The sequence below is a fragment of the Pristis pectinata genome, chromosome 1, assembly GCF_009764475.1.
Source record: "Pristis pectinata isolate sPriPec2 chromosome 1, sPriPec2.1.pri, whole genome shotgun sequence".
Lineage (NCBI taxonomy): Eukaryota > Metazoa > Chordata > Chondrichthyes > Rhinopristiformes > Pristidae > Pristis > Pristis pectinata.
The window spans coordinates 39,834,002-39,846,883 of NC_067405.1; the positions used below are offsets into that span (position 1 = coordinate 39,834,002).

At 39.1% G+C, this 12,882-nt stretch overlaps 1 protein-coding gene across 4 annotated transcripts in view; it reads right to left on the reverse strand.

Moving 5' to 3' along the window:
- The window catches only part of gpd2 (glycerol-3-phosphate dehydrogenase 2 (mitochondrial)), a 95,254-nt gene that overhangs the window by 25,147 nt on the left and 57,225 nt on the right, over positions 1–12,882 (reverse strand). For all 4 annotated transcript variants that reach the window (XM_052027937.1, XM_052027944.1, XM_052027953.1 and 1 more), the window contains exons 7-9: positions 11,341–11,505; positions 3,322–3,466; positions 2,778–2,971 (exon numbers count right to left, since the gene is read on the reverse strand). In XM_052027937.1, the coding sequence (XP_051883897.1) occupies positions 2,778–2,971; positions 3,322–3,466; positions 11,341–11,505 (504 nt within the window). The remainder of the gene's footprint in view (positions 1–2,777; positions 2,972–3,321; positions 3,467–11,340; positions 11,506–12,882) is intronic.

Below are 12,882 nucleotides of genomic sequence, written 5' to 3' on the forward strand. Positions count from 1 at the left end.
CCATTTCATAAGCCATGAAGTGCAGCTGGCCAAAAAGAAACTTGGAGCTAATATAAATAAATGAGACTCAAGGCAAACAAATCTGGGGCAAGAACATCTTGATGAGGAAAATGCAGATACTTTGACCATTATTTTGAAATGCTCCTGAGATTCAGAAAATGTGTTTTTGTACCGAAAAGTTGCAAATGAAGCTCAATTATTTAAATAGGGAGCAAGTAATAACCAGGTAATGTTAGATTTACCAATTTAACAAACATTAGTTGTGGCAAAACTATTGGAGCCCACCTTCAAAATCAAGGAGGCAGGAAGGCAGTGAGTGTGGACAGAAAAAGCTGTAAAACCCAGCAAAGCGGAGGATGCAGCAACCTTATTGGCATGAAGTCACCATAATTATTTTGTTGTTTTACTTGCCCAGCAGGTGGCCAGACTGAAAAAATGGCTGACATCTGGGAAGAAACACAAGTGGCAGGAGGACTCAGATCCTGGGGAAAGGCCAGTAACAAGGGATAGGTGGGAGAGAACGGCCACATTAATAGAGTCAGAAGATTGATGCAAAAGGTTATTGTCAAAAACGAAAGTACATGAAATTCCAAGTAATCTGTAATGTGGGTTGGTTGGGAAGCAGGAGAAAGAATAGAGGTAAAGGGTTTTTCCCGATTGGCTGGATGTGGCAAGTGCTATACCCCAGGGATTTGGACTAGACCCCAAGCTTTTCACCACTTATATCAATGATTTGCATGAGGAATAGGGAGTTGTAGATCCATGTTTGCAGATGACACAAAGGTAAAAAGCCAAGTACACAGAGCCATTGGGAGAGCTGAAAACTGAAGTCACAGACTGAGTGAGTAGACATAGTTGTGGCAGGTGGAGTTCATTGTGTTTACGTCAGAGGTCATGAAAGTATGATCCAAGAAATGCAAAATGGAATATTCTCCAACAGAAAGAAACAAGAGGCAGAAAAAAGGATTTCAGTTTTCTCATATCTTAATCACCAAATTCCACAGCACAGTTAAAAATTGTGATCTGAAAGGTATTGAAACACCAAGCACTGTCTAAAAGAGGTGGGGATTTGGAAAAATGAGTGAGCGAGCTTAGGCCAATCCTCAAACATCCCTGTTCTGATGTCTAACCCAGCACTCATCTGATCTGAGCCTCATTAACTTTTCATTTCTTCTTGTCACACACTGTGTTTGATATGCTGATTAGATATTTGTATCTGAAGTCATGGAACATCCCAAATTTCATATTTGCCCCATTAAACCATAAAATTGAGCAACAAACTCTAGCTTGTACACAAGTATAACATCAACTGGATATGTTACAGATACATTTTTAATTAAAACTATCCATATCATTCCACCTTATATGAAATAGTCAAATAAAAAATAGACAGTAGATAATTCAACAAGCAGTTATAATATACTGATTTATGTTTTAATGTCCTCTTCAAAATAAGCACCGCAGAATTATACTGGAAGAAGAAGTTAGACTACATTTCAAATACTGCTGTTGTTGCCACACTGGTCGATCTATCTAAAAGGAGGCATTTATCATATTACGAGAGTACTGAACTGCATTTATAAACCATGCTACCAGAAATAGCTCTTGTCACGCTATAATTAAATTGTTGAAATGTGTCCAAATCTCTGGCAGTGGATATGCCTGGCATAAATGCATGCAGGATAATATGGGTCTGTAGCAGATTGATATGGCTGGCACAGTTTATTTAAATAATATGAGCTCATTTATAAATATTGTTAATTACTGAAGTTTAAACACTATTGATAGAATAAATTTATACAATTCAAAACTTCTATCATTAGACTCACGACAAACTTAGGCACTTCTGTGGTTCAAAACATTTAAGTAAACTTCAGAACTACATATTCTTAAGTATCTTCTAACAACAAAAGATTGACCTATTGATGGGGTTTCCCTCAATTACATCAGGTTGAATGCAGCACATACATCACCAACAATCTTTCTCTTGTGTTTAACATTCATTTCTTGGTTCTCATGATTTGGGTGAAATGATGTCTCCACTCACCCCCCACAAGCCATCTACTCGGCAGAGACAGAGATAGGCAATAAATGCTGGTAATCCATATTCAGAGAATGGTTTGACAAATGTCTGCCCTCTGGGGTGGCAGTCTTATTATATACACCTTTATCCAAGCTCTCCTCTTTGATATGAGCTGTTCTAAGCAAGTTAAAGTAGTACAAAAGATACCCACTGCACTGCCCCTTGTTCCCCTGAGTCACTTAATGGGTGGAGTGAGGTCTGTATGTCTAATAAGTGTGGGTCCACAGTAGGCTTCGCTATGGTCATGGTGTTTGGGGTACTTGAGGGGAGAGAGGGAATGCAAAGGGGTGGGTGGTTTCCAATCTCCCTCTTCACTTCGTTCTCTGCATTTCAGTGGGATCCCCAAAGAAAATCTAGTAATGAGGTTTATGCCAACATCATGATCTACAGATTCTATATTAATGTGCTACCAATTTAATGCAAAGAGCAACAGTAATAATCAACACATTGCCCAAATTATGACAATGAATATACCACTAGTTTTTGAATATATTCATAATGTCAGTGCTCAAATGAATATTGTCCTCCCTGCAGTCATTCGACTGCACTGATATCAACAGAGCTAACACTGGGAGCAGATTATATCTGACAGGCAATACTCTTGCACTCATTTATTGCTGGTCACAAACAACAAGCTTCTGCCATGGTGGTTAGCTTTGGAGGTTTTAAGATTAAGAAAAGTTCATATAATTACCTTTTACATCAGGACTCAGATAATTCCGTATTTCACTGAGAATGAAGTTAATCTCTTCCTCGTGTGGAATGGGTTTAGCCGTAATCTCTGTTGGTGTGTCAGTGGTTCCTGCAATGACCATTCCCTCCCAAGGTAAGAAGAATATAACTCGGCCATCACTAGTTGCTGGATCCAGCAGTCCCATTGCTTCAGGGCTACAAGGGCAAGAATGGAGGTTATTTTCAATATAGGGCTAACTCTAAATCAATAATTCACTAAGGTGCAATAAAATGTTGATTTCATATTGGATGATCTTTGAGAGGACAATTGTTATTCATTATTTGGTGATAATGTTATAATTGCACATTTTCAGTTCACAAACAGAACAAAAAAAACAAATCTAAAATTATATGGCAACCTGTAGCAGGTGGATTGGTTAGAAAATCTATGATTTACTGCCTAATGTACAAGTATTGCCTTTTAATAAAATGACTCATATGGAATAAGTCCTGCAATGAAGGCCAACATACCATTTTCAAATGGGGTTGTAAATTTATTTTATTACCTATAATAGCCAGGCAAGACAACATGTACACCAGCGCTAGCCTGACAAATCTTCCCGACTCCTTTATCATCCATTTCACGCAATGTATCTGTGAAAGGTCCTGTAGCATTGATAACACATTTGGCCCTCACTTGAAATAATTCCCCTACGAAAGAAAACAACACTGATAAGGCAGTCCAACCAATAATTCTAGAGTAAAAGTGTACAAAATAATTTAAGAACAATCTTGAAATGATAGCTGCTACATAATGTATTTTTGCTTTGAAAGATGTAGAATTAAAGTTGCTACACAAATATTACAAAAAGTTTGAAGATTTTTATGCTAATCATATAATAGAAAAAATGAAAATTCCACATGCAACTGGCTTTTAAAATTCCTGTGAAGTCACATCAGTTCTCCGGGACCATCAGGACTTCATCCCGAGGTCTCAAAAGAGGTGGCTACTGAGATGGTTGATGCATTGGTTTTAATTTTCCAATGTCCCCGAGATTTAGTGTGGGTCTATTAGATTGAAAATAGAATACATTACTCCTTTATTCAAAAGGGGAGAGAGACAAAAAGCAGATATGGTGAGCCAAAGAGCATGTTTCTGTGCTGTTTGATTCAAGAAGTGTAGGCCAGTTAACCTACTATCTGTATGGGGAAACATTAGAAGTTACAGCAATCACCTTGGAAAAAAATCAAGGTAATCAGGCAAAGGGAAATTGTATTCGACCAAATTATCGCAGTTCCTTCAAATAACATGTGCTTTGACTAAAGGGGAACCAATCAATATGCTTTAATTTCCAGAAGGCATTAGATGAAGTGCCACAAGTTATTGTGGACAATAAAAGCTGTAGTAGGTAACACAATGGCATGGATAGAAGACTGAGTGGCTAACAGGAAGCAGAAAATAGACATAAATGGTTCTTTTCCTAATTGGCAAAATGAAATGAGTGGTGTCCCACTAGGACTGGTACTGAGGCCTCTACATTTTACAATTCATATAAATGACTTTGCTGAAGGTACAAACGGATTGGTTATTAAATTTGCTGATGACAGAAAAATAGGTGGTTGCAAAGAAAATGCAAGACTCAAAGAGATAGGACAAATAAGAGGGCAACGATCTGACAAAACAGGGTATAATGAGGGAAATTATACCAAATGGGTCCAATTTGGTAAGAAAAATAAAAAGCATTATCTAACTGGTGAGAGATCCCAGAGCTCTGACATGCAAAACAATCCAGGTGTCCCAGTAAATGAATTGCAACAGGTTGGAGTGAAAATACACCAAGAAAACTAATAATGTTAGTATAACAAAGTTACATTAACTAACTTGTTTTCTCATTTTTCCAGTTCTGATGAAGGATGGTTGAAAACAGTAACTGGTTTTCTTTTCCCACACATGCTCCTGCTGAGTGCTTCCAGCATCTGCATTTTTAAAATTTTCATCAACACTGTTTTTGGTGGGAGAAACCAAACACAAAACTCAGAGTCATGTCTCAATTGTAGGGCATCTGTACACACCACTAAATCCCTTATCTGAGGATGTAAAATACACTGGAAGTGATTCAGAAAGTGTTTATCAGACTAACACCTTTAATGTGCAGGCTGTCTTATGAGGAAAGGTTGGTGAGGCTAGATATATCCATTGGAGTTTGGAAGAGTGAGTGTGGAATTGATATTAAAAAAAAACCCACTGGATCCTGATGAGGGGTTCCAGAAGGGGATGTTTCCTCTTATGGAAGAATGTAGAACTTGGGGTCAGTGTTAAATGAAAAATGGGTCACTCATTCAAGACAGACTTTTTCCTCTTCTCAGAGGGTGGTGAGTCTTTGGAACTCTCTTCATTAAAGGGCAGTGCAAGCAGAGTCTTTGGATATCTTTAAGGCAGAGAAAGATATTTGATAAGCAATTGGGTGAAAGGTAACTGTGGGTAGATGAGAATACAGAGTTGAATTTACAATCAGATGACTCACACCTTACTAAATGGCAGAGCAGGTTCAAAGGGCTGAATAGCCCACACCCATTCTTAAATGTGTTACGTTGATAGGTTCTGCACTAGCATTTATTCCGTCCTTCTCCCTCAATCTCTCCCCACCACCACCTCCCCACCCTCGTCCCACACCACCACCACATGCCAGTAAGCTCCGGATGCCTGTGCCGAATAAAAGTCCCAAAGTTGCTGGCAGTTTTCTCACTGTACTCCAATGATGGAATTGATGTGGAGTCTGGCAAAGGAGCACAAACTTGCCAAGTTCCCCAACAGTCATGCTGTGGGAGAAGGCTAAATTTCAACATATTTACATTTTGGAAGTTGATTAATTGTTTAAAATTATTAAGTGATTTAATTTTCTTTTAATTTTGAATAATTGTTTGAAAACTTATGAAATGTTCCCAATAAGGGCCCAGCCTCTTGGTCACACAAGGTCCTGTCAAGACAGCACTCACCAACATGTCTTCTGAGGATGCCCCGATGTTGACAAGTCGCTGTACATTATAGGTGAGCCAGGATGACTCAGCACTAGTGGCAAGTTCTAACCCAATATTTTATCATTCCTCAAACTACAGATGAACAAGCTGCATATGCTGTAGACAAGCGAGTTCTTAGTGTGTTACTGAACAGTTTTATTCTTTTTGGGAACCTGGGTAAATCGTCAGGCCTTCGCTGAAACTTGAATCCCCACACCAAGGATCCTGACTAATATAAAAAGGTCAATGAGTCACCTGGGAAGTTCAATGAGATAATGTGGTGAATTCAATTTGTGTGGCTGGCTAAAAAAAGATAACAGTTGCTTGAGGGGAAATGTCAATCTCGGGTTAATCAGCTGACAACACAACAAGACTTTGCTTTTCCGCTGCTGACAAATTAACTGCGTGTGGGCATGGGTGAATTTTCTGGCTCAACTTTCACCCTTTTGCTGTTTTCATCTTTGTTTGTGAGGTGCAGGCAATTCTAACTAAGGAAACAAATAAAACGCAGAGGATGCTAGAAATCTGAAATAATGACAGAAAATCCTTTAAATAGCACTTAATGTTTTGGGTCATTGAACTTCTGTTCATCAGAACAGATACAAAGCCATTGACCTGATACATTAACTGTACTTCTCTCTCCTTTGATACTGCTTGATCTGACGAGTACTTGCACTATTTCTTGTTTGTACTTCCCTGAGACATGATGATTGAGAGCATGAGATGACCTAGAGGAAGAAAAGAATGAAGGGAAGTATTTTGATGTTTGAGTAGGATGGCCCAGGGAACTACTGCAACAATTGTGCTCCCAAGGTGCTGTGAAGAATGGAGTTCTAGGATTCTGACACAGTGCCAAAGGAGGAACAATAGCAAACATACAAGTCAGGAAGCTATGCTTTTCCCCTGACGTTAGTGGTCTTGCTTTGTTCTCGGAGATTGCCCTGAAGGGCTGTGCTGTCAAAATAAACTGGTTTGGGGCTACTGAATGAAAAATGCACACTATAGCCACAAAATGCCCATGCTGAAGGAAGCAGATATCAAGTCAGGTGGCTGTAGTTTCCGTTGTGGAAGCTGCTCAGTATCAGCTTACGTTTAACTTTCCAGGCTTTGCCACCACTCCTCCCATTAGGCAAATGGTCACCATGAGATCAAACACATGGCAGTGACCTTGTAGAAGGTGAATTGCAGAGACTTTCTTCACTCTTCCAACTGGTTCCAATGCGCAGGGTTGAGAGAGGCTACAGAGGGTTGTAGACTCAGCCAGCTCCATCATGGGCACAACCCTCCCTGCCATCGAGGACATCTTCAAGGGGCGGTGCCTCAAGGCAACAGCATCCATCATTAAGGACCCTCACCACCCAGGACGTACCCTCTTCATGTTACTACCATCAGGGAGGAGATACAGGAGCCTGAAGTCCCACACACACGTTTCAGGAACAGCTTCTTCCCCTCCGCCATCAGATTTCTGAATGGTCCATGAACACTACCTCTTCAATCTTCTTTTGCACTATTTACCTATTTTTGTAACTTATAGTAACTTTTAGGTCTTTCACGATACTGCTGCCGCAAAACAAAAAAATTTCATGACGTATGTCAGTGATAATAAACCTGACTCTGTAACATACTCAGCAGCTTATTCAGAACCAGTCTACATCTCAGTCACAAACCATTGGGTAATCTTGTCAATTTCACCAGCGGCACAGCCAAATTCACAGCTCTGTGATCAAACCCACAGGTGAAATAATTCCTGATTAGTTGCAATAAGCAAACCACATGGACTTTAAACAGAGTATAAACTTGTAAATCTGGTCAGAGAAGAAATTCGGTGCTGAGAGGGAGAGGAAATTGCCTACAACACTTAAGGCAATTTCATAGATTCAATGCATCATGGAAAATTCATGGCACAGTAAGCTATTTAGCCTACCTTGTTTGTGTTAACTTGAAGCAGTAATCATTTAAAATTTTCCTCAGTGTAATGGGTACACTTAATATAAAAACTGTTAAAGCTGACTTAAAAGTGAAATATAAACAACAATGGCAGACTAGGTTGCATATATAACTGCAGATTGTGGGAGTGTGTTGCCAATGAGAGAATTCTAGTGAATGTGTCTGCAACAGAAGTCTCTGCCTTGAACTCTCCACTCAAGTCTGAGATGAAATGTAGGTCGGAGATATCCCAACATGGTTTTTAAGTAACATGTTCCAAACTTTGGTCACAGCTCACAGAAACGCAGAAAACCAGAATAATATTTGTGTGACTGATAATATCTGGTAATGGGAACAGACGAGACATAGAAAATGAGGATCTGTAACAACCAATCCTAACCAACAGGTGCAATGTACTAGTTATCTGTGAGTATATGGATGGCAATGGCTGAATTCCTGATCATGGTACCTGGGAACATGAAGTGATCCAGAGGAAGCAAAGAATGAAGGGAAGTATTTTGATGTTTGAGTTGGATTCACAATTTGGAATCTACATATGCCAGGTAATAAGGTCAACAGAAATGTTTGAGAAAGTGGGAGGTGGTGGGGGGGGGAGAGGGGAGAGAGGTGGTGGGGGGGAGAGGGGAGAGAGGTGGTGGGGGGGAGAAGGGAGAGAGGTGGTGGGGGGGAGAAGGGAGAGAGGTGGTGGGGGGGAGAAGGGAGAGAGGTGGGGGGGGGAGAAGGGAGAGAGGTGGGGGGGGAGAGGGGAGAGAGGTGGGGGGGGGGAAAGAGGTGAGAGAGGGAGCACCATTGGTGAAGGATGAAATTATCAATGATAAGAAAGAATGAAAGGAGGTAACAATGCAAATGGAAGCTTTATACATGGAACTAAAAAATAAAGGAATGACTGGACTCTAGTGAGAGTTGTATCCAGGTCCATTGGTAGCAACAATAAAATGGCCAAATACACAACTACATAATTTAGACAGGCATGAAGCAAAGACAGATTTCAATTCGGAATTTTAACCTTCAGATAGATTGGGTTAAGTAGACTACTTCTTTGCTGAAAAGATAGAAAATGTCACATGGCAAAAAGGTAGTAAAGTTCTGGTGAAAAGGTCATTAACCCTGTTTCTCTCACCATAGATGTTGCCTGACCTGCTGAATCCCTCGAACATGTTTTTCTGAAGTGTGGTCAGGATACTTGGTGCTAGAGCCCGCAAATCTTTTTGAATGGGCCAGATTAGTGATGCATGGATATTTAACTTCCAGTGACAATGATATATTTATATCTAACTATTGTTTGAATGGTTGATAAACAATTACAAATATTCTTGATTCAGAGAGTAGTTGCACGTATTGAGAAAGATTATCTGCAATAATCTGGTACAATCTGTTAACAGATGAAGCAACAGCAGAGTAAATGAGAAAATTGTCAAAAATTAAAATCTGACAGACCAGAACCAAAGGGGATAAAGTAAGACTAAAGAAAGAGCAAAAAAAAAAGGCAAAATCCATCATAGATTCAAACAACCTAGATAATTACAATCATCACCAAAAAGTTAGTAGAGGTTACAAAAGAGACATATGAAAAAAAACTTGCATAATATATCAAAATTAACACAATCTCATTTTACAATTTCATGTAAAACAAAATGGAGATGATCAGTAACAATCCAACGCCCTAATGGAAAAGGGTGATACTACAGATGAAACTCAAAACTGCAGACTTGCTAAGAGGCTACTTTGCATCACTATTCATAGTAGAGGAAATGGCTAGCATACGTAACATCACGAGGAAACTAAAAACTTGTGTCTTTTGATTCAGTATAAGCAAAATATGTGATGAAGAAATCATCAGAAATAAAATATGAAAAATAACTAGAACGAGATGGTTTGTATCCCAAGAGCTTAAAAGGAAGTAGATAAGTTTATTGTAGATGTCCCATGTATAATCTTCCAAAATATCACCATTCAGGAACCGTTCAAATCCACTGGAAAATCCTGCATGCCACCATGTTATTTTAAGAAAAGTGAGCAAGAGAAACCAGGGAATTATAGAGTATTACCCTAATATTTGTTGTCAGAAAAATCATTGTTCTGTAGTTAATAAGAGTGGATGTTCACCTTGAAAACTACCATTAACCAGAGAGAGCCAGCAAGGATTTGTAGCAGGCAAGTCCTGGAGATTTTGAATATAGCGAGGACAGGAGAGTTACATTTGTCTGATTGCAGTGAAGGTGGGAAAGAGGGACACACATCCTGGCCTATCAACAGCGATGAAAAGTCCCTCACCAACTAGGTTTGACTATTCTAACTTCCCTTCAGCTGATAGGTTTCCCATGCCTGCTAAAGTTTCAAAGACATAGTTTCAAAGACATAGTTTCATCAACAAATTTAAATCACAGGTCTATCTCGAGATTTATGTCACTCGGGCTTGGCAGCACCCATCCTCGCATCCTGCGCCAGCCAAAATCTTTGTGGTTTTAAAAGCAACTGTCTTTTAAAAAAAATCAAACACACTGTAGACGTTGGAAATATGAAACAAAAGCTAAAAATGCTGGAAACACTCAGCAGGTCAGGCAGCATCTATGGAAATAGACACACTGTTTCAGATTGAAGATCCTTTGTCAGAGTTGAAAATGTATAGCTGAGAGAATAGGACAATTGGATCTAATGTCCATGACAACAGAAAGAGCTAGAATAGGATGGATTTGTTCCCAAAATGCACAGCAAGATTTCTGAAGGTTACCTGAAATGGCAGGTCAATGTTTTTGTCAGAATGAATCATTTATTTTGCTCTTGCAGCAAGAAGAGTTAATTAGAATCTCTTCTGACTTGTGACCCACTGCATAATTTAGGTTAAAAATCAGAACCTCATTCTGCTGAATTTCTGGCCAGCACTTTTCCTTTGGCTGCAACTTTCCCACCCCATCACTGTCAATCTCCCAAATCACCAGTTTGCAGAATGATGTGCTTGCTGAATTTGGGCAAGTGCTTGAACAAAAATCATGTCTAGGGTCCAAAGATGTTAATGTGGCACCAGATGGTATTTTTTTTGAATCAGGTCTTGAGTGAGGAAGCTGCCATGGCTTTCCAATTGCCCGAAACAGGGGGCAGTTACTGATAAGGGTGAAGAGGCCCTCAAGCTAGATGAAGTAAATTTTCTTTGTGGGTTCAGGAGATGATCCCTTAGGTCACACTTGGATTCCCCTGGCAGGGACATAACCACAGCAGTTGCAATTCTAAAATGTTCCAAAGTGCTTTGTCAACAAGGAATCATAATAAGGGTGCTTTATGTGTGCAATATGTCTCTACATTTTCACCCTCAGTTACATTTATTATGCAATCTAAATAGGACAACAATATTTATTTCAAGAAAAGGTAAAATCCGAACTGTCTACTGGCCCAATCTTCAGCTAAAAATGTGTTTCGACAAGTTCAAGTCCTCAGTTACTGTCACCTCCTTTCTTTCATTATGCAGGTACCTCAATACCTTTAACAACAGAATGCATTATTGTGAATTAGAATGAATAAAAACTACTGGGTTGAATGCCCTTAAAATGACCCAACTACTTCAAAGTAAAATACAGGCACTGGTGCTGAAACAGTTAACATTCCTTAAGGTGATATATACCTACCTGTCTCAACATCCTTGCACTCAGCACCACATATATATTGTTTGCCGGTGTCTGGATCTGTGCTTTTCAGGAGCTTCACCGCTTCAACGTAATTGGCTATGGCAGCACCATACCTGGCAGCAGTGAGAGCGATCACAAGGTTCATTCGTGCATCATTGTGTTGTCCTGCAGCAGGGGACAGATTCCGAGGGAAAGCATGAGTCACCTCAAGCCACTGACTTGTGGTATGGAAGTGTGTCAGAACAGATCTGTCACATCTGTCCCTGTCAGATTTGATATATCTCATTTTCAGCCAAGACTTAGAACAATAATTCTAAGACTAATTTACAACACTCTCCACTTTAAAGGCTCAAGAGTGTTAATTAACATCCCCTATAATTCATACAACATGAAAGGATTTCCATAAAGCAGCAATTTTGCATTGTGACTTATATACAAATGCTCCCAGTTTCAGAAAATCAGCAGTGATCTAGATCCCAGGTCAAAGGTCATAAGTTCTTCAATTTAAAGTAAGGGTTTTAAAAGGTGACAAATGAACAAAGCCTAATTTCATGAGGAAGTGATTCTTATGTACATCATTAAAGATTTATTGCAAAAAAAATCCCTGATAAAAGAGAGCAGAGAATGGAGATGATTAATCACATTTAATGTCTGTGTCTTGAGGGATTTCTTCTATTTATTATTGCGACTGAAGTTAAAATCATGAATGTTGTGCTGTGAGCAAAATTGTTCTGCATTGCAGGGGCACAGACTCTGTGTGCCCTGAATTTATAATGACTAGGGGCTAGGAACTGGTAATAAGGTTAATGCTACCACAAGCTAACAGCAATTTTAGCAACCATCTCAAGAAAGATGAAGGGCAGTTTTTGCAATCAACAGCCAGTAATACCAACTGCTACAACACTCAGTTAACATGCAGGGCATAAAATTATTTTCAGCTATTAATTCAGAATAGAAAGAAATACTAATTGGACCAAAGGACTGAGCCCTTCTGTTAAACTGATTGAAATTTGTTGCAGCCTTTCAATTAATCTTTTAATAACCACAATTCTTTATGGAAAAGATGCAAAAGGAATGTACGTGGACTTGAATTACGACAACATGCACAAGATGTGCATACTTTTAAATCCTCTTAACCATTTGTTCCACAAATACATTAGAGTCAATGATTAGAGTCACTTTAATCTTCAAATGCCAAAATTGGAAGTTTCGTCTGTAACCCATAAGCAATTACCAAATGATCATTTCAAACTAAAATCGCAACTATTTTTTTTTCTTATTTTATACTTCTATCCAATTAAAGTTATAAACCTTGAAAACCACGAACTCTGCTCCTTTTTCAGAAAATTCAAATCGCTAACCTCTGGTCATACTATTCGAACAAGTAATCTTGTTAAATAAATAAAACTGAAGATATTTAAAGGTTCAGTAAGCCGGATAGCAAAGATTTCTCATGCAGCACTCTAACAAAACATATAGCACGGTTACACACACAGCCATCAAGTCAGTGAGCAAAGCCAATTTAATCTGCAGTTCCCCCTG